At 54.4% G+C, this 20114-nt stretch overlaps 6 protein-coding genes across 6 annotated transcripts; 2 read left to right on the top strand and 4 right to left on the bottom strand.

Moving 5' to 3' along the window:
* Positions 1 to 314: 314 nt before the first annotated feature.
* myo-1 (Myosin-1) lies at positions 315 to 4124 on the top strand (the record flags this gene model as incomplete). The annotated part of the gene is made up of 3 exons (XM_037318050.1): positions 315 to 939; positions 1579 to 3123; positions 3172 to 4124. 3 exons carry the CDS (start codon positions 315 to 317, stop codon positions 4122 to 4124), a joined length of 3123 nt encoding a protein of 1040 aa, XP_037182740.1.
* Positions 4125 to 6079: 1955 nt separating this feature from the next.
* On the bottom strand, positions 6080 to 9343 carry AP2A2 (AP-2 complex subunit alpha-2; the record flags this gene model as incomplete). The annotated part of the gene is made up of 7 exons (XM_037318049.1): positions 6080 to 6238; positions 6289 to 8240; positions 8290 to 8624; positions 8673 to 8962; positions 9017 to 9060; positions 9116 to 9129; positions 9195 to 9343. 7 exons carry the CDS (start codon positions 9341 to 9343, stop codon positions 6080 to 6082), a joined length of 2943 nt encoding a protein of 980 aa, XP_037182741.1.
* A 1549-nt stretch (positions 9344 to 10892) lies between these two features.
* Positions 10893 to 12047, top strand: CGCA056_v002791 (Arginine-hydroxylase NDUFAF5; the record flags this gene model as incomplete). Its single annotated transcript, XM_037318048.1, has 2 exons — positions 10893 to 11165; positions 11226 to 12047. The coding sequence occupies 2 exons, from the start codon at positions 10893 to 10895 to the stop codon at positions 12045 to 12047; spliced, it is 1095 nt and encodes a 364-aa protein (XP_037182738.1).
* A 174-nt stretch (positions 12048 to 12221) lies between these two features.
* On the bottom strand, positions 12222 to 12896 carry ARC15 (Actin-related protein 2/3 complex subunit 5; the record flags this gene model as incomplete). Its single annotated transcript, XM_037318047.1, has 2 exons — positions 12222 to 12572; positions 12642 to 12896. 2 exons carry the CDS (start codon positions 12894 to 12896, stop codon positions 12222 to 12224), a joined length of 606 nt encoding a protein of 201 aa, XP_037182739.1.
* Positions 12897 to 13526: 630 nt separating this feature from the next.
* vma-2 (V-type proton ATPase subunit B) lies at positions 13527 to 15378 on the bottom strand (the record flags this gene model as incomplete). The annotated part of the gene is made up of 7 exons (XM_037318046.1): positions 13527 to 14319; positions 14369 to 14694; positions 14747 to 14908; positions 14963 to 14998; positions 15051 to 15070; positions 15127 to 15211; positions 15283 to 15378. 7 exons carry the CDS (start codon positions 15376 to 15378, stop codon positions 13527 to 13529), a joined length of 1518 nt encoding a protein of 505 aa, XP_037183740.1.
* A 488-nt stretch (positions 15379 to 15866) lies between these two features.
* On the bottom strand, positions 15867 to 17035 carry CGCA056_v002788 (Hydroxymethylglutaryl-CoA lyase; the record flags this gene model as incomplete). The annotated part of the gene is made up of 2 exons (XM_037318045.1): positions 15867 to 16697; positions 16766 to 17035. 2 exons carry the CDS (start codon positions 17033 to 17035, stop codon positions 15867 to 15869), a joined length of 1101 nt encoding a protein of 366 aa, XP_037183739.1.
* Positions 17036 to 20114: the final 3079 nt, after the last annotated feature.

The following is a 20114-nucleotide window of genomic DNA, read 5'->3' as shown; positions in this document are numbered from 1 at the left end:
AGCGGCAGCCTGATCCAGTCCCCTGCATGCTGACGGCTCTTGATTCGTTCATTCTGCGGGGGTTATCAATGTTCGCAAGTAACCCCCACTGAGGTGATACATAATTTCACTCAGTGCTGCCGCCAATAGTTTCCTCTGTTCATATTGCTTTGTTTTCAATAATTTGGATCTCTTTATTTCAGAGACTAGTCCGGGTCATTAAATACTGTTGTTGACTTGTAGCTTCGGCTCGGCCAGTCGACCGAGGGCACTTAGGTCGGTTCCAGAATCATTTGACGATTTAAAGAGCAGGCCATGTCTAAAATCACCCGAAGATGAGCGAAGGTATCAAGGAAGTGGTCGTTGAGGTGCTTACCGGCTTCAATCGCCTTTCAAAAAGTATTCAAGAGTCCGACGACACCTCGCTTCGAGTATCACTCCCTCCGAAGATCGACGATGAGCTGGCTCGATTCAAAGTCTGGGCCGGAAATAGCGGCGCGCACCGAAATGGTCGAGCTTCTCTCGAGCACCGCCTCCGTGAAGCGTCTCATGTTCGACAACAGGTCCTAAGGCTCCTGAGTGGCCTCAAAGATTCTCTCGAAGACGCGGCAGACATCATGAACGGAAAAGCAACTCCGTGGGAGGAGATGGAAGACGACGAAGAGCCCCTAGATGATCTTGAGATGGAGACAGAAATGGAGCAAATTACGCTGGATGTTACAGAGTTAGTCGACTGCCTCCTCCGTCTCAGCGTCTCTATCCAGAACCCGGCACCTCATGATCGCTTCATGTCTTCCACTTTTACAGACGCATCCGCGTATGAGGACTTCGATATTCAACACGTTCAAGCCAAGTTTCAAGACATTGACGAAGACCTTGCCCAGCGTCTGGGCAAAGCCATGTCTCGAAGGCGCCAGTACTTCAAGTACAGGGAGGCCCATCATCAGAAGCTTTCACATGGTTTAGACCGTCATGGGGACACAAACAAAACGGAGCCAACACTTCCCGCTCCAAGCATCCTTGCTTCATCCATACCTCTCCAGATGAAGCAAGGGGTTCTCGCCGACTTTTCAGGAGACGATACTCAATCAGATGGAAGAGCCTCAGCGACGTCTTTCGCCACGTCTGTCTCAGGCCCAAAGACACTGAAAGTTCCACCAATGCCTGAACACGCCCTAAAAGGACCGTTCATGTGTCCCTTTTGCTATTTCATTATTTCTGTGCAAGATACTAGGGCCTGGAAGTAAGCCAACTCGTACGTTTATCTCTTGGATTACCACGGCTCACTCACGAAACTCAGGAAACACGTGTTTCGCGACCTTCGACCTTACAACTGTCTGGCCCTGCATTGCGCGGCACCAGATCGAGAGTTCTCAGGACGAAACGAGTGGATGCAACATATGTCGCAAGATCATTTACGAGTGTATCGCTGTCCATACGGTTGTCCAGACAACTTTCCCTCTGCAGCGGAGTCTAGAGACCATCTGCTGAGAGTCCACAATGGAGCAGTTCCTGAAAGCAAAGTCGATGACATCGTGGAGTTGAGCTCTCACCCCCTCGCAAAAGATGCTCATACGAATTGCCCATTCTGTCCGGCAGAGTTAAAGACGCTGAAGGAATATCGGCGACATGTCGGAAATCACCAACAAGACCTCGCTCTATTTGTCTTGCCCCACGCCGACTGTGATAACGATGATACTCAAGAGGTTCTTTCACGAAGCGAATCTGGTACAGGTTTGAGCGTTCGCGTTCTAGAGCGAGAAACACTTAACAAGACGTCGCTACAAGACGATTTTGAGCACCACGGGTCTGGCTCCGGCCATATTGTTGGCGGACTCGAGAATCCCATCACAGAGCTTGGTTCTGTAAAAGCAAAGACCAGCGATCGATTTTTCGACTTAGATGACCTTTCCAAATGCGTACAAGAAAAGGGTGGGTATGCGACAGTGACGAAGAACAACCTTTGGAATGACGTTTGTGCATCCCTCGGTGTAGACAGTGATGAAGAGACTACAGTCAAACGCACTTACGCAACGTATCTACTGGAGTATCAAGATGACTTGGCAAAAGCCAATTCTCCACATGGCAAGAGTCCGGAGGGATTCAATTCGGGAAAGAACGTAGAAGCATTGGTCTCTACTTCCGAGAAAAACACAGCATTACACAGGACTTCCTCGGACGTCGAGTCTGCTCACTCCATTGAGTTCTCGGGCGACATTCCCGCCGATAATGATCAGGCAATCACCTCTGTGGAACGCGTTACAGACATCGACACCAGCCTGCAGAAAGGAAACATCGTCCGCCAGTTAGCCGCAAAGAATGGAAGAGAAGCAGAGGAAGATGAAAATGTTGAGAACGTTACGTCGTACGAGAGCTCTCACGACGCCCAAGCCATCGACGATTTCGAGCCAAAGCAGATCGAGCCCACCACTCGAAGATCCCCCAACCACTCAGAGCTTGAAATCATGAGTCCTTCGTCTCTTTTCGACAAGAAGTCAACCGCTTTTGGCGCAGATGTCTTGGACTACTTTGTGTTATCGGAACGGCTATCACAGGAACACGGTCAAGCTCTGGAGCGGAACCGGCCGAGTTCGGCCATGGGGATTATCACAACATCCCAGTCTTCGTCTGCCTCTTCGTCGTACGACGAGCCGTCCTGGAAAGACTTAAGAGAGAAGAGTGATTCTCCCACCAACTATGAGAAACAAATCAACTCTGTAATACCGAGCTTGCAGAGACAACAGTCCTTTGACAGTGATAAAGGGAACCGGCTAGCTCAAAGAACGTTGAGAAGGGCGAGCGACGACTCGTCTGGCATCGACATTGGTACTTCGAGGGAATTCACAGAAGACCGTTTGAAGTCTCTCAGCATTGATGCTGGCCCTGGTAACAAGCGTCGAGCATCCTCTCCGCCGGACGCAGACAATGTCCTTGACTCCGCGTCCCTCAAATCGGAGCCCGTAACGAGCGAAACTAGAGCTGGAAGCTCTCAAGTCTCATTAGCAGAGGCATTGGGTGAAGACACAGAGACAGACAACAAACGCACAAAAGCAAAGGTGCTCTACGATTTCACTGGAAATACACCGAACGAACTCACGGTGGAAAGCAACGATCTTGTCGACATCCTGCATCAGGGTGACAAAGGTAGGATCTCATTTCATCGTTGAAATGGGTGGGAACTAACTCATTTAGGTTGGTCATTGGCGATGAACGAGAAGCAGCCGGGGCCTGCCTGGATACCTACTGCTTACGTCGAAGAGCAGACGACTGCTACAGATGAACAATCTTCTGAGGAAAGCAATCACACAGAAGAGATGCCAGAAGCCCAAGAGAAGCCAGAAAGACAGAGTCGTCCATATACTTCCGTAGCTGAAGTCGACGAAGCTGTTTTAGAGGAGAAAATCCCGCAGCCGCCGTACTTTCAGCATACAATGACGAGACCCCCCACCTACAGAACACCATCAATTGCTGATGATGCAAAGGGTTCCAGGCCTCGAGCGCCCGTCGAGTCAGCGCGTGGGCCCATATGGAGAGACGCATTGAAAAGGTTCAGCGAGGACGTTTCGCGACGGGGTCGAGGCAGAGAGCCTTTGCCAGCACAATATTCACAACAAGCTTCCTATTTCGAGGCTCCAAAGTTCGACTCTTCAGCCCAGTTCAAGCCTCACCTCGCAAATAGGTTTCAGAAGCCACAATCATTCCGAGATTCTTATGATGCAGGCTCTGTCGAGCCCTTAACTGCCGAAACCCTCAAAAGGTCTCAGAGATACCATACAAGCTTCTCCAGCGATGGTGGCCGTTACGAGAGCCATTACCGACAGAGCGCCTCGACACGGGCAACGCGAGGTAGTACTATCGGAGACGAGGATATCACCATCAAAGTAACTGGTAGTGCAGTCCTCAAAATTGGCGCCGCCGGAATTCAGTGCCAGGATGGCGGTGAAATCAACATTAATCGAGATAGTAGCCCTGGTCGTAGCGGAAGCATCATCTCTCAGCCAAGCCGTTCTGATCGTGGTGAAAGTCCACCGAGCCGAAGGGTAGCACGGCCGTTGCCTGTCCGGGCCCGCGCTGATTCAGGGGATGGTCGTAACCAGGATGGCGAAGATGAATACGTGCCTCAGGCCAAGCCACCTTTCTTCTAGTCAGACATAAGTACCAATACCGGGGCCCCAATATCAATGATTCAAATAAAGCCTGTGATGTAAACGAACGGATTGCGGTTCAGCTACTCAAAGAGGCAAAGATTTAGAATATACCAGTGTACAGAACCCCTCGTCAAGAGGAAGGACTGTCAAGTATCGCCGAGGAACCACTCAAAAGTATAGAACCTCGACCCGATGGAAACCAATTTCCTCCCGAATTTCAAGAGACTAGGTAGCTGAATTAGGACCCAGATATTTGAACGAAAAGCAAGATACTTGAAACTAACAAGATAGGTTGGAGCACAGCATTACAAGATCGGCCATTGAGGGCTTTCCTAGCGACGAGTTTACGGCACCCACAGACGCAGTAGACGAGAATATAGAGGATGCGTCTGAGAAGATGTACATCTTATAAAAGGAAAGTTTTAGGGGAGGGCATTACACGGGGAGAGGCTCAAGTCTGTTGCTCAATATCCAGAGAATGAACCAACCGCTAATAACTGCCCAACAACGAGAATGTTCTCTAGTTTCCTTATACAGAGATCTCGGCCACTGCATAACCACATGATGCTCGAACTCCACAGCGGCCTTCAGCTTCAAGAATCGTGGATGATCTGGTTTTACGGAGACGCCCACGAGAACTACCCAGAAGCAACATGAGATTCTGGCGCGCCAGCTGGTAGAGACTGGCAGCCCCTGGCAAGAGATGGCCCGGCATCCCTTTTATCAGACAACTTCAATGTTTGACTCGAATAAGGTTTTCAGCAGAACCAGCATCATACACATCATTACCACGTTCGCTACAATCCGTCATCATGGAAGAACTAAGCAGAGAGTTGGATGGGAAACTGAAGTTGGAAGACGTCCCTGAGAGCGATCCGAAGTCTCAGTCAGATCCTGTAAGGCAACAACCGAACTCCGGGAGACCCTACCACTTTTTGGGTCTCAATGATGCGCCTGGAGACAGGGTTAAGGCTTTTGAGGGGCCGAATGGGGAGGATTCTCAGAAAACAGACGCCATGGAAGCACTGACCAAAGAGATGGATAGAAAACTGAAGCCGGAAGGCGGTGTTACTGCTTCTTCCAAGGGGCCAGAACCGCTTGAGAATGCCTCCAGTACTCCGGAAACCGGGACGGACTCTTCACCTCAGAAACCACAGCAAACGTTCTCTTTCACTTTTGACGAAGGAAATCCTCGAACGGCCGCCAGCCTGGGGCGATCCACGGGAGACCAGGCACTCAATCCAAGTGCCCCTGTCTGGACACCTTCACCCTCGACGACGAAAGAGCATCCCTTGCCTATTCGTCTTCGAGAGGGGCCTTCACAACAGATGCCCAGCTCTGAGGATACACAAAAAAACGAAAAAGATGTATGGCGTGCTATGGAGAACGAGGGACATGATGGTAAAGCAACGCAGACCAAGGCCATCTCGAGTGAACCCAGGGTCGTGAACGCCAAGGCCGACCGCCAATCACAAACAATATGCCGGAACGTGGTGATATATGGCCATTGCCGAAACGAAGGAGTCGGTTGCGGCTTCAAGCATCCTTAAACGAAGAAGGGCGGAACCACCCTGAAGACTCTGGGATCTTGAATGATTAGCTGCCTTTCGTTGCTCAAGCAGAAAACTGGACACCTAGACGGGGAGGACGGCGCATATTCACTTTCAAGACAGACAAATCGGGTAGACCAATACTTTTTCATTATACCTCCTCCCACACATCCACGAAGAAGCTACAGGGAACGACTGCTACCAAGATGCCACCCGACGCCACCCCAGCAGCTTTGCCATGCAAAACAGGTGATGATAAAATAAAAAGATGGAAGACACCAGTATAAAAAAAGTGAAGTTTTTGTGGCTTGAAGAAAGACTCAACAGCAACTACATCAAAAAAAAGGGGGTATGTCATTACGGGGGGAGGAGTGTGTTACATCGAGGTGGCAAGTGCGTGCGCTATGTGACCAAGATATTGCTGAAAGCATCCGAGATCTCACTCGGGGTCGGGGCTTGGAACTTTTCTTGCGTGTATCCAGCGGCGAGGCGCTCCTGCATCAATTTCAGCAGAGCTGCGGGGACGCTCTCGTCGGTGGCTCGGATGGTGAGACGTATCATCTACACTTTATTAGTAATGGTGATGAGAGGGAATGCAGAGGGCAACAAACCTGAGTTCCGTAGTTCGGCTCCAGGCGCATCAGGCAACCAAACTTGCCAGATTCAGAGGTATGCAAAACACTAGCGCCGACAAAGTTCTTCGCGTTGGGGTCAACGCCGTCCAGGATGCGCCATCTGAAACCTTCGACCGTCTGTCTGATGAAGAACTCATTGATCGATCTGTCACCTTTACCGGGCGACAAGCCAAAGATGCCCTGAGCCTCGCGAGGCGCACCGCCAATCTGCTTCCAGCGCTTGAAAAAGTCTTCGGCGGTAAGATCGGCTGGGTCCATAAACTTGTGGGCAGAGAGGGGCAGCTTGAGGGTGACAGCCTGCAAGGCACCGGCGAGGTAGCTGATACGTATCGTAGGGCTCTTGTCGAATACTCTCTTGCACTCAAACATGATGACCTGCTGAGATTGTCCAGCCTGGTAGATTGTGCTTTCGGGCAGGTTCTTCACGTCCCACGTAAGTTTGCCCTTTTCCGCTTCGTCAAGGTCCAGTGTTGTCGTGAACGAGCTGAGGGCTGTGGGGATCTTGTTCTTGAAGTAAAGAATGAGACAAGCCATCTGGCCTCTGTACTCGGACCGCACTCCAATCTGGATCTGGCCATCCTCATACAAGACGCCCTCGCCCTTGAGGAGCAGCTTGTTGTATCCGACCTCCCAGTTGGGAGACAAGTGAGCTGCACTTGCCAGGTTAGGTGTCTTCGTCTTCGGCTCTGCAGGACCAATGTTCAACATGTCGATGCCGGCCAAGTCGGTCGCGCCATTGCCATGTCCATTCGTGCCGTTGGCGCTATTTGTTGGGGGATTGCCGTTCGTGCTGAAGGTCCGCTTAAGACCACCGTCCTTGGCCATCTTGAGCTCTGCCACGTCCGCGTTGGCATCCTTGCCGCCCACAACCCAAGTTCTCTTATCACTGGTGTTGGCATGCTTCTGATGCACTCTAGCAAGCAGTGCGGATTGTCTCTCGGGGAATGGCGGCATCTCGTCGCATACAGTCCGGAGTAGGTCGTCTGTCGGCATCGTCGCTAGTGTCAAGTACTCACATGCTCTTTGCTGCAGCTCAGAGTCGAGAGTGTGGCTAAACACTTGGAAAGCCTTCAGGAGTTGGGGCTTGATTTCGGGGAACAGGTTGACGTATTTGACGTAGCAAGATAGGATCATGGCCCGTGTACTTGACGAGCAAGCGGCAACCTTGCTTTGTAGAGCCATAAATTGCTCAATTGGGCTGCACTTGGGCTGGTCTGCGATGAGATGACCAAACTCTCCCAAGATGTATGCCCCAATCTTGACCAGCGTCTCGTGGCAGTGATCGGATTTAACGTAATGCAGGGAGTGCTGGGCCGCGTAAACTTGCAACTCCTCGTTATTCGTCACAATTTGGATGACACGCTGCCACACCTCATCGCTTACGTGATCGCCAGCCATGGCGATCAGACGAAGTGAGATGTCCACGTACCACTGAACATCGGTGGCGTATCGCTCGGTCAGAATAGCAATCTTGAGCACCATCTCCTCACGGATCGCGAAGTCGGCGTTTTGGAGGTAGTGCAGAAGCTCGCCGACAATAACCTGGGCGTTTGAGGAGTCGCACATGCTGTAAAGGAGGTCGAGACCTTTCCTCCGCACACTGATATCCCTGTCCTTGAGAGACCCGATGATGACATCTTGGTGCTGCTTGATGGGCTCCAGGGTGTCGATGCGGGCCGCCAGGTGCGTCATCGCCTCCAATCCCAAGTAGCGAACATTCGTCTCTCTTGAGGTCAGGAAGCGACCGAGGCGAGATGAGATTTGCTTAAGCAGCGCATTCTCATTGTCCAGGTGAATAATCAAGTTGATGGCCTCGAATAGAACGGCGTTTTGGGCGTTGTTCTGCTGCACGTTCTTGGTCTGCTCCATGGCGAGGTTCAGGATCTTCTGCAGCGACTCACGGATCATGTCCCGAACGTGTGTGTCGTCTGCTACAGTCAGCACGTCTCACACCTGACTCGAAACCAAGCAACTCACCTGAGGGAGGGAAGTACTGCAGCAAACGCAGAAGCTTAACCTGGATCCACGGGCACGGAACCTTGTAGTAGAGGTAATCGGGCGTGTACTCCCCGTCAATCAGTATCCTCTTCAACCTCGCAGCGGCCTTCGCGTATGCGCCCTTGTACTGGTTGAGGTTGTCCTGGGCGAGGGTCATGACGAGTGATGTGACTGACAGCGCCACACCAATGTCCACGTCGTCCATCAGAGAGATGATGCGCTCGGCCCATTGCGGCTGGACGATATCGGGGTTCTTGCGGTACAATCGGAGGAGGGTCAGCGAGGCCTTCTTCTTGACGAATGCCTTAGATGTCCTGCGTCTCGTTAGCTAGAGCTCTCAATCGTAGCACGGCTGCACATACGGCGAGATCAAAAGCCTGTGAACCTCTCCACTCAGAGCCTCTCCCATTTCCCTGCCACCAACGTTGGCAATCGCGTGGAGAGCCAAGCAGTTGAACAGCTCGTTGTGATCCAGCAAGTCCTTTCGTATACTGTTGACGACCAGGTGCAGCAGCTCGTGCTTCTCGTGCAGGAAGAGGGTCATGGCCAGGTAACCAATCTGCTTCTCCGAGTACTTGTTCGCCGAGATGAGGTTGACCGCCTCGAGGTGGCCGAAGTCGACGTTCCATCCGAGAATGTAAATGTAGAGGAGCTTCGCAATCCGTCAGCGCAAACGCCTTGCCAAACACCGGAGGGCCGTCCGTACCTTGCACACGTATTTCTTCTTGTGGTATCCGCTGAGGTTTCCATCTGCTCTGTCGTCAGTGCCGCTACACCACGCCGCCCGTACGCAATCGGTTCTCACCCTTGAACTTTTGACTGCAAGCCAGCTCTGTCAGCAAACCATCACGAGACCGCCATCTCCGGACGCGGGGCACACTCACCGAATGTTGGCCAGCTCCTTGTTGATACGCTTCTCTTCCAATTCCCTCGCTCTTGCGTTTCTCAAATCGGCAATGAACTGCACCAGGCCTCGCATGTTGGAGTTGTTGCTCGTCGAGCGGCCGAGAAAGCCGCTGCCTCCGGACGACATGACTGCGGTTGGTGTCGGGTTCGTCGGAGAGTTCCAATCCTATCTGCTCTTTCTCTCCTCGCGTCTTGCCGATGGGTCGGGAAGATCGTCAGCCGGACTGGCGTCGTCGGTGTCGCCACGTCGCGGGCTTGAGCGCGGTTTGAACTCGGTGCTCGGAGGGCGGGCGGGGATGATGTTCCTCTCTCTTCGCTTCGATGAGGGAACGTTTCGTTTGCTGCTGCTGCTGATGCTCTTCGACGAGCGTGGGGGCGATCACTCCATGCGCGCGAGGAGGTCGTCGAGGTTCTGATCGGGCACCCAGCAGCTTTCGCGTGGCAGAGTGGGCGGCTTTTTGGGTAGGAAACTGATCGGTCGGTTGGACGGTGGACTCGGGCGAATCGAACTCGAAACCGGCCGGCAAGTGCCGCTTAACAATGCGTTTCCCCGTTGGCGTGCGGGAATGTGAGAACTGAACGCGGTGTCTATTTCTTTTTTCCCCTTCTTCTTGTCGACTCGACCGCAGGGTTGGTGAGTTTCTGACGATTGATTCAAGAAGCCAGGCAGTATGTCGACTCCCGACGTTGCACTGGGAAATTGAAATTCCAAAAGAGCGAAAAAGCAGCAGCAAGACCAGGGAAAGGGGTTCGAGGGGGGGGCGTGTGGGTGAGAAGAGGGACCCGCGGCGGGAAACGACACTTTAGAGCAAGACAGTGGAGGCCCCGGAAGGCTTGGGACAGAGGTCCAGTGGAATACTTAGTGTTCCGTCTACTTTCGGGCTGTGTGGAGATGAGCAGCGTCCAGTCCGGGACAACAACAGCAACTGTATCTGTAGGTAGGTACGTCTATCTGGTCCGCCTGTCAAAAGAACTCACGGGCACTAAGCCGCTGCAAGGTCAATGTCAGAGCTGCCGCCAGCCTTCAGGTGCCGTACATCATACATGTGCCTTCCACCCCGTAGAGCACCCCGTGTGAGATGCAGGTAGTTTGCTTGTTGCTTGAAGACTGGGCGCGTCAGGGGTTGCAAGGTACTTCCCCCGAGCGCCGGGCAGTGTAGGGCGCGTGCTCTCTAAAACGGTCTGAACCTGAACCTGTCCACCCCGGCGATGGTGCTGCTTTCCGAGGCCGAACCAATTTCGCAGCACGAGGACGGGACGGGCGGCCTGTGCAGCTGCCCTGGCCTGGGCGGAACGTGGAGGGGAGCTGCCGTCGTCGCCCTCGTCGTCGTAGGGGACTGCTCGGCGTGTGCCACTGCAAACAGTCGGGCAGCCTATCACACACCCCGTCATTGTAGTGACCCAAGGTGGTGCAGGCAGCTCAGATCAGGTACGTACCCTCAACACGCTAAACGATGCTGCTCTGCCGTCCTGCATCATCGAAGTCCCAAAATTCCCATTGGAAAGCTGCGGCGTCGGCAAGCTTCCCCTCGTACAGATCTAAAAGAAGAAAAACCTTCTTTTTTTGCCAATTCCTTACTCCCACAGACCCTTCTCTGCCTTCTCCGCAGCTGAAGTACTGACACGTCTACACAGTCCCATCCTCCATGTCCGTCAGAAATGCATTGCGCCGCCCAATGAACCACGCATTCAAACGCCTGTGCCTCGCGGCCCCAAACCCCCGGCTTCCCACCGGCGCCGTCTCCGGGCTCCTCCGGGGAAGCCCTGCCGCTGCTGCCGCCGCCTCTCGCCGGTCAGCCTTCACAGCCGCCGGCGCCCCGACCTTCCAGGTCTTCAACCGCCGCACAAAATGGCTGCAGAAGGAGCGCGCAGCCTCAAATCCCGAGGCCAGCAGACAGGCTGATTACCTCAAAGACGAAGTCGCCTCACGTCTATGCGAGAGGTTACTCGTAAATCTCCCTTCCCTAAAGCTCCAATGGACACACACTAACACGAAACCTCACTCCCAGGATATCAAACGCTCCTTCCCCCGCGTCCTCGACCTCGGCGCAAACTCCTGCAACATAGCCCGCGCCCTCACCCGCGAGAACCCGGACCCGGACCCCTCGAAGCCAATCTCCCCGCCCCTCGCCACCCGCATCGAGGAGCTCGTTGCCGCCGAGTCCTCCCACTCCCTCCTCCACCGCGACGCCGACCTCCCCTTCAACGCCGACATCAACATCTCCCGCCAAGTCCTCGTCGACGAGGAGCACGTCCCCTTCGAGCCCGCCTCCTTCGACCTCGTCCTCAGCTCCCTCAGCCTCCACTGGATCAACGACCTCCCCGGCGTCCTGACCCAGATCAACAACGTCCTCAAGCCAGACTCCCCCTTCATCGGCGCCATGCTCGGCGGCGACAGCCTCTTCGAGCTGCGCACCTCCCTCCAGCTCGCCGAGCAGGAGCGCCGCGGCGGCATATCCCCCCACGTCTCGCCATTGGCGGATGTCCGCGACGTCGGCGGTCTCATGCAGCGCGCCGGCTTCAAGATGCTCACCGTCGACGTCGACGACATCATCGTCGACTACCCAGACACCTTTGCCCTGATGCAGGACCTGCAGGCCATGGGCGAGGGCAACGCCATCCTCGGCCGCGAGATGGGCGCCATCAGGAGAGACGTGCTGTTGGCGAACGAGGGCATATACAGGGAGCTGCACGGCAACGAGGACGGCAGCATTCCCGCCACATTTAGAGTCATCTACATGATCGGGTGGCACGAGGGCGGCGAGCAGCCCAAGCCGCTACCCAGAGGATCCGGAGAGATCAACCTCAAGGACGTGCTCGAGTCCAGCTAGACACTCCCAGATTCGTTGTAACAAATAATGTAAAAACAAATTCGTAAAAAACGAACAAAATCTATGGCTTTCATTGTCGGCACGCCCAATCTGTCTACCACTTTTGACCAAAGGCCCATGCCCGCTCGTCATGAACGTCATTATCTCCACACAGACACTACTTCCACATCCCCCTTAAACCCGTCTCCAATCCGTCATGACACGACCGATAGATCCCAGCCCAGCAACATCGACAACCTTCTCGTGCCAGCTAAGCAGCACGCTCATCGCGCTGCCGACATTCTCGTTCGTGCCGCCGGGCCGTCCGCCAATCTGGCTGAACCCGCCTGGCGCAGCCTGCGGCGGCGGCGACCTCAGCCCCGAGGAACCACCAGCGGAACCCGCCATACCCTTGTAGATGTACTTCATGAGGACGTCGAGCAGCTCGGGGCCGCCGGGGGATCCGTAGATGGACTTGAGCAGGGGCGTCATCTCGGAGGCCTTAATGGACTGGAGGACCTCGGTGATGGTTTGGAGGTGGGCATCCTGTGACACACACAATCATTTAGCAACTTTGACCGACATGCCATGCCCGCCAGATTCAATAAAGCCTACCTTGGCGGCATCGGCGCCGTTGTACACCGGGAACTCCAAGCAACCCCTCAACGCGCCTTCCGCATCACCGCCCCTCAACAGCTGCCTGACTTGCCCAGCAAGCCCGCGGACCTCGGACTCGTCGATCTCGGGCTGAGGCGGGTGCAGCGTGGAGGTGTCAAAGTTGTGCGGCGAGTCCTCCTGCAGGGCGTCGATGTTGATGGTGCGCCAGGCGTCGCTGAGCGTAGCAGACGTGTGCTGCTGAATGATGGACATTGTGGCGGCGAGCTCGATTGATTGGAAGCTTCGAAGTGTGTTGTGGTAGGTGATGTGATAGGGTTAGAATGATCGTGTTACAAGACTAGCTGTGTGGGAAGTCTGCCGTTGTCGTCGCTCTATTTGTGGAATTGGCGGTCGGCGAGTCGTGGGTTTGCTCGGGAATCGTGCCTTGCGTAAGGTCGAGGTGAGGTAAGGTAGCCGCAGCCGATGGTGGGGAGTTGGCTTGGACATGGTGTGGAGGGTGTGGGGTTCGACGAGGCGGTGCGGCTGGTTGACGAAGTTGGTCCGTGCGGCATATGAATCCACGGCCAATATCAAAGCCCGCTGCAGATCAGCTTCCAGTGCATATGCGCCGTATAAAGACATCCCCGTTGTAGAAAACGATCACAACCTTGGGCAACCCATTTAGATCAACTAATTATATTGAATTCCAAAGCAAACATGACAAACATTGCACTTGAACCGCGACATGATAGGAACTACTAATTGCATGCCACTGTCTAGGTCCAAAAGTCGCCCACACTCTCGGGCCCCTCGTACGTATACACAAGAGGAGGCCGACGATCCCTCCGCTGTCGGCCCTCGAGGATATCATGCCACCGCACGCACGGCGTCTTCCGCTTATGCTTATGCGTCAATCAAGTTCTCCTCATTCTGCTGCACCTGCTGCCTCTGCTTGCCCTTGTCCTTGGCCTCCTTCGCCGCACGCTGGTAGAACTCGTTGAGGACCTTTCCGGGAATACGGTTGAGCAGCTCCTTGGGGTAGAGACGGAGCAAGCTCCACGCGAGGTCGAGAGACTCGAAAATGCTACGCGACTCGTACTGGCCCTGGTTGATGAACTGGCGCTCGAACTTCTCGAGGAACTCGAGGGAGAGCTTGTCCTCGGCAGACAGAGCCTCCTCACCGACGACAGCCTTCATGGCAGCGGCGTCACGACCGATGGCGTACTTGGCGTACAGCTGGTTGGAAACATCACCGTGGTCCTTGCGGGTCATGCCTTCACCGATGGCAGACTTCATGAGACGAGAGAGCGACGGCAGGACGTTGATGGGCGGGTAGATACCACGGTTGTACAGACCTCTGTCGACGAAAATCTGGCCCTCCGTGATGTAGCCCGTCAAATCGGGAATGGGGTGAGTGATATCCTCGTTGGGCATGGTCAAAATAGGAACCTGGGTGATGGATCCGTTGCGACCAGCCACACGACCGGCTCGCTCGTAAATGGTGGACAAATCAGTGTACATGTAACCGGGGTAACCACGACGACCCGGGACTTCTTCACGTGCGGCAGAAACCTCACGCAGAGCGTCGCAGTAGGCCGACAGATCGGTCAGAATAACGAGGACGTGCTTCTCGAGCTGGTAGGCGTAGTATTCGGCGGTAGTAAGGGCCAGACGGGGGGTAATAATACGCTCGATACTGCGGGCTGTCAGTCAAAGGTCTTTCAAGAGATGTTGGGTGAACTCACGTAGGATCGTTAGCAAGGTTGAGGAAAAGAGTAACACGCTCCAAGGAACCGTTCTCCTCGAAATCGCGGGTGAAGAATCTGGCAGTCTCCAAGTTGACACCCATGGCACCGAAAACGATGGAGAAGTTCTCCTCGTGGCCGTCGTGAACACCCTTGTTGGTGACACCCTTTTGCTGGACGAGACCAGCCTGTCGGCAAATCTGGGCGGCGATTTCGTTGTGCGGCAGACCAGACGAAGAGAAAATGGGGATCTTTTGGCCACGGGCGATGGAGTTCATGGTGTCGATGGCAGAGATACCGGTCGAGATCATTTCTTCGGGGTATTCCTAGCTGCCGTTAGCATTCCGAGTGCGACCGTGGTCTGGGGTTGCAACATACACGGGAGAAGGGGTTGATGGGACTGCCGTTGATGTCGAGGTAATCCTCGGCGAGGACCTTGGGGCCCTTGTCGATAGCTCGTCCGGAGCCATCAAAGATACGACCAAGCATGTCCTCCGACACACCGAGCTTCAAGCTCTCGCCCGTGAACTCGACTTTCGTCTGTCGTCTATTTAGCGCACGTCACCCAGCATAGAGATGGCGATGATCTCATACCTTCTTAACATCGATGCCTGACGTTCCCTCAAAGACCTATCTCCATCGTTAATCGGCATTGTTCGAACGATCGCTTCGCTTCGCATACCTGAACAACGGCTCGGTCACCTATGGTTATTGTCAGCACACGGGTCGAGTTGGATGCGGGTTGGATGGGTAAATACCTCGAGCCTCGAGGACCTGGCCCTGTCTGTTGGTTCCATCGGGAAGGGTCAGGGAGACAATCTCGTTGTATCTGGGGAATTTGACCTGCGTTCAAGTCAGCGCCCGCATTCGACAGTATTCTTCCGCGAAGTCGCAGCCGGTAGGGCGACACGCACATTCTCGAGAATGACGAGGGGTCCGTTGACACCGCCGACGGTGTTGTACCGAATTCTCGGCACAATCGAGTAGGAGGGCTCGCGCGGGTCACTCATTGCGTCGACAGTCAATGAGACAGCGCCCGATTATAAGAAATGTGCGGATGGAGGGGGCGAGGGGGTCGATAGGAAGGGCGTGGTCGGGCGGATGGTTGAGCGACGGTTGGTGATGCACCGGTAAGGTAGCTGAAGGAGGTTGGCAGGCGAGTGTCGTCTACAGCGATGCACTGGACTGGAGCTTGCTTCGTCTCGGTGGAGCCTGTTCGGCAAGCTGGTCACAGTGGCGCCGATAAGATCCCTGGTGCAGGCCAGCGCGCGGGCCTGGAGCTCCCAGTGTCAGCATGAACTTTGGGCGCTGAGGTGCATTGTGGCAGTGACATCACATGACTGGCACCTGCCTCCCCCCCGTCTGCTGCCTGTTCCAATGGACGTCTGCAAACGGATGAAGGAAGTGTCAACGGATGCATTCCAGCGCAAGTAGGAAACATGGCGAGGCATGTACTGCTTTGAACTAGGTAATTCAATTGAAATCGCTTGACTACAAATTAAGCGGCCGACGCCTCACGGGCTCTGGCTCCCAACACCGCCTTTCCAACGGTGCTGTCGTTGGACTTGCTCAGCTCCCCCGTGATCCACGCGCCAATATCAGACATGGCGTCCAGGTCGATGCCAGTCTCCATCCCCAGACTCTCAATGAAGTAGATCATGTTCTCCGTAGCCACGTTACCAGTCGCACCAGGGCTGTAAGGGCACCCGCCAAGTCCACCAACACTGCTGTCAAAGGTGCGAATCCCATGCTCCAGGGATATGGCAGTGTTGACCAGCGCCTGGCCGTACGTATCGTGAAAGTGCATCGCAATATCCTCGTTCCTGATACCCGCCGACCGCATGCAGCCCAGAAGCTCCTTCGTCCGCGGCGCGGTTCCCATGCCAGTAGTGTCGCCCAGCGAGATCTCGTCGGCGCCAGACTCGAGCAGGTCCGTCGCGATCTCGGCCACCTTGTGCGGGTCCACGTCGTAGCCCTCGAACGGGCAGCCGAGGACGACCGAGACGTAGGCGCGGACGCGGAGGCCGGCAGCCTTTGCGTCGCGGATCACCTCGCGGAAGCGGTCCAGTGATGTCGCAATGTCGCAATTCAGGTTCTTCTTGGAGAACGACTCGGTAGCAGCCGCAAAGACCGCAACCTCGACCGCGGGCGTCGACGGATCGGCCGAGGGCTGGAGCTGCGAAGCGAAGGCGCCGGGATACTTGGCCAGCAGCGCCTGGGCGTTCTGCAGGCCCTTGGTATTCGGTGCGAGGAAGGAGTACGATATTTGAGAGGGCGAAGAGATCTTTTTCGTGAGGATGTGCTCGAGGATATCGTTCGAATTGGCCATCTACAGGCATCCGGTATTAGCAACGAAGCTCTAGCCGTAAGTGCGATTAGGCTATTTCAAGAGCTCACCTGGGGAACCCATTTGGGTGCGACGAAAGAGCCACCCTCAATCGTCGACAAGCCCGTCCTGGCGAGCTTCTCGATCAGCTCGATTTTGGTGGCGAGGGGAATTGTCTTCTTCTCGTTCTGCAGGCCATCGCGTGGGCCGACCTCGACGAGCTTGACGTAGTTGTCGCGGGGAGGCTGCTGGATCGGACCGGTAGCGGTCGCAAAGGTTCGTAGAGGACGGAGCTGCGTCCTTCTGCACGCCCGACAGACTGCTGGACGGATGGAAAACATTTTGGGAGTTGAATTGTCGTCAAGAGCCAACGAGGGGTCGATCGGCAACAGGTCACAAAGCGACTCCAAGAGCTGGGGCCCAAGAGCTTGGCCGCATATCGTCGGCTTCCATCAGTCTTCGATGGACCTCGGTATGACCCAGGTGGCACCGCCTGGCGCCACTCAATGCCAACTATCTGCATCCCTGCGTCTTCGCGGACCGACTCCCGCAACTCTATCAACGCTGTTGACCCATATTTCTCGTGATAGCTTCATGAAGCTCACCACAGTACACAGCTCTTGGGGATGAGGCGAGGTGCCTATTCTTTGAGATGACATTCATGGCATTCCAAACTTCAACCACCGAACAAAAGCGTTTCAAGTTGCATTAAAGTACTCGGTAGCTCTTGAACATCTGCTCTAGCTAACGTACTGCACAGTTCAACACCATCCCCAGGATGCAGCCGAACGGCACAGCAAACAGAGCTGGTTACAGACTGAACCCAGCACAATTGAATCTGCTTTTTCGGAACTTAATGGCAATATATCTCTCTTCTTACTTAGCTACCATGCTACCTACCGTGGACTCGTTTCCGGGATATCGAGTCGCTCACTGACAACATGTAGTGTGTGTAGCCTTTGAGGTAACATACTTCAGGCGGCCATTTTTCTGTACCCAGACAGATCCTTCCTTCTGTCTCACGAGATCTGCTTGTCTTCAGATCGGGAAGTCAGCCTTTCATCAACCCTTTTTGCTCTCTGCCCTCTTTCTCGCCATGGGTGAGCTAGCAAGTGCGAAAACTGTGGCACACGCGAGCTCAGTAAGTGTCATTCCGGCGTCACCCGAGCCTTCGGAACTGGGGATCACTTCTTGAGTTGCACTCTGTACTACGAGGGGCCTCGTCAGACCGTGGCTGTAAGTCACCTTTAGGTGAAAAGTAAGGTATGTGGGCTAATGAAGATCCAGGTGACACTCGTCCTACAAACTCCGTACTACTTACGCAGCCCATTAGAATCGTATGCCCGCTCGCCAGAGTCAGATTGTCTGCCCAGCCGTCCGTCCAAACGATGGTCTCCCAAGTGCTCTTACCTCTCTCTCAGTTCACAATCGCTGTCTATCGACCTGGAATCAGCAAAAAGAAAAGGTGAAAAAGTAACAAGAAAAAAGAAAACGAAAAAAAGGTCAAAAAGTTCGGATCAAAGCCAGGGCCCTGGGTCAATCCTATGAAAAAAACCCAACGTAGGATTTTGCACTTAGAGATTAACGTGTTCAGCCATGCACGCCCAGTAACTGCGAGCTAGTTATCTGGGATTCGGAAGGGCAAGCGACTCACTCCTTGATAAACCATACAGTGGGCTGGGCAAGTCAAGCTGGCAAGGTGCCTCCGCCAGGGGTTGTCTTCGCCCTCGCCTGATCTACCGAGGCACCACCTCTTCACCCAGCAGCTTCTCAGGTACCCTCCCTGGTACCACAGCCACCGATACCGGTACCTTTCCTCGCCAAACGAAGGCCGTAGATGGTGCGGCTACGATTCCGAGGCTGAACATCCCCTATGGGGCGGCTGGTAATTTGGCTGTGCCATTTAGGCTTGCTGTCGCTGCTGTTCTGAAGACATCGGCTCCTTCTGCATGGCTCGTACTTTTGCAACACACTATCCATCCCCTAAGGACAGGATTTGGCGACATTTGGACACTAATTGATCAGCTACCTAAGTCGCAGCACGAAATACGAAGACGATGTCTTCCTTCAAGTGCCTCCCACTATCGGTATGGCGTTCGGTGACCTGTGGCAGCAAAACTGTCGTCCACCTAGTTTCTCAGGCAATGGCATTTCTCAAACACCTCACCTCGTCTGCTACCTAGGTACCTAGGTATGGTACTGAAACTTTGTCGCAATGGAAACCTCGGGAATGCCACTCATACGAAGCACCTGGAGCGCTGCCGTATGCTTCCGTATCCGGACCAGCTTTGCCAGGTATCTCTAGAAAGTTCTCAAGTCTACCGCTGAGTAAGAACAAATTTTCACCCGTGTATAGAGTTCAGATCTTTCGGTGTAGGCCAAGTGAAGATGGTCCATGGAAGTTATCGGGAAGAACCGTACGCAGCAGGTACTTGCCCAACCCACCTTCCCTCTCCACAGGTCACCACACTTTGCTGAATAGCGAATCTTTTGCGTCCATGACCTTGGTGTCAAACTGATTGGTGAGCAGCAAGGTCCTTCTTGTGTCCTATCATTGTCAGCGCGGTGCTGGGAAGGGGCCAGGATGAAGCCAGGAATGAGCGAGATTTTCAGAATTGAGGCAGTCACGGCTCCTCTGACCATAGCACCTACGTACCTCAGGTGGATGATTCACTTCCAGCAACAGCTCAGGAGCCATTGGGTTCCGACTGCCGAGCAAGGCAGGAGCGGTCTTGACTCGCTGCGCACACCACCGCGGTGCCTCCAACTGACTTTTGTTCACAGTGCTACGGACAGTTGGAAGAAAGGAAGGGTGTGCGCCGGGTGTGCAACCAAAGTGAGGCAAGGTAGACTGTGCAGGAGCCAACAGGTAGGGTGGGGTGTAAGTTCAGGGGCGTGTGGGAGAAACCTGACAGGTAGGGGGGTGGGCGAGAGGTAGGGGTGGCAGAGAGGAAGGAGGGCTGCGAAAGGGGACGTGTGAGGAGCTGTCACGATAGACTCAAATTCATAAGGGTGAGTGAGATGGGCAGAAAGATTGGGTCAGATGAATGAAAATCAAAGTTTCCAGGTGAATTTTGTGGCTGTGTCTAGTTGTTGTTTTCTCTCGGGGCGTGGGTGATTCCCAAGCAAAGAGCACGGGCAATGGCAAGTAAGTGGCCCGGCATTGCGGTGAGATGAAAATGCGCGAGAAAGAAAACTTCAGGCCGAAGAGGGAGGATAATATCGTCAGCTTCAAATACTACAGAGACACCAGCAGAGAACGCTGCAATACTCGCAGCTTCGCGATCGCCTCACGTGGTAGCTGAGAGAGCACGTGGGCCCCCGGCCAGGCAGTCGCGTAAGGTGAGGGCACAACACAAAGAATCGCGTCAACCGCGACCACAGCGGACCATACGAACTATAGCAAAAGCAGGATCCGGA

Source organism: Colletotrichum aenigma (genome assembly GCF_013390185.1).
Source record: "Colletotrichum aenigma strain Cg56 chromosome Unknown KSG_Cg56_contig02, whole genome shotgun sequence".
NCBI lineage: Eukaryota > Fungi > Ascomycota > Sordariomycetes > Glomerellales > Glomerellaceae > Colletotrichum > Colletotrichum aenigma.
Note: the sequence above shows the minus strand (reverse complement) of the source record. Positions and strands in the feature narration are given on the sequence as shown.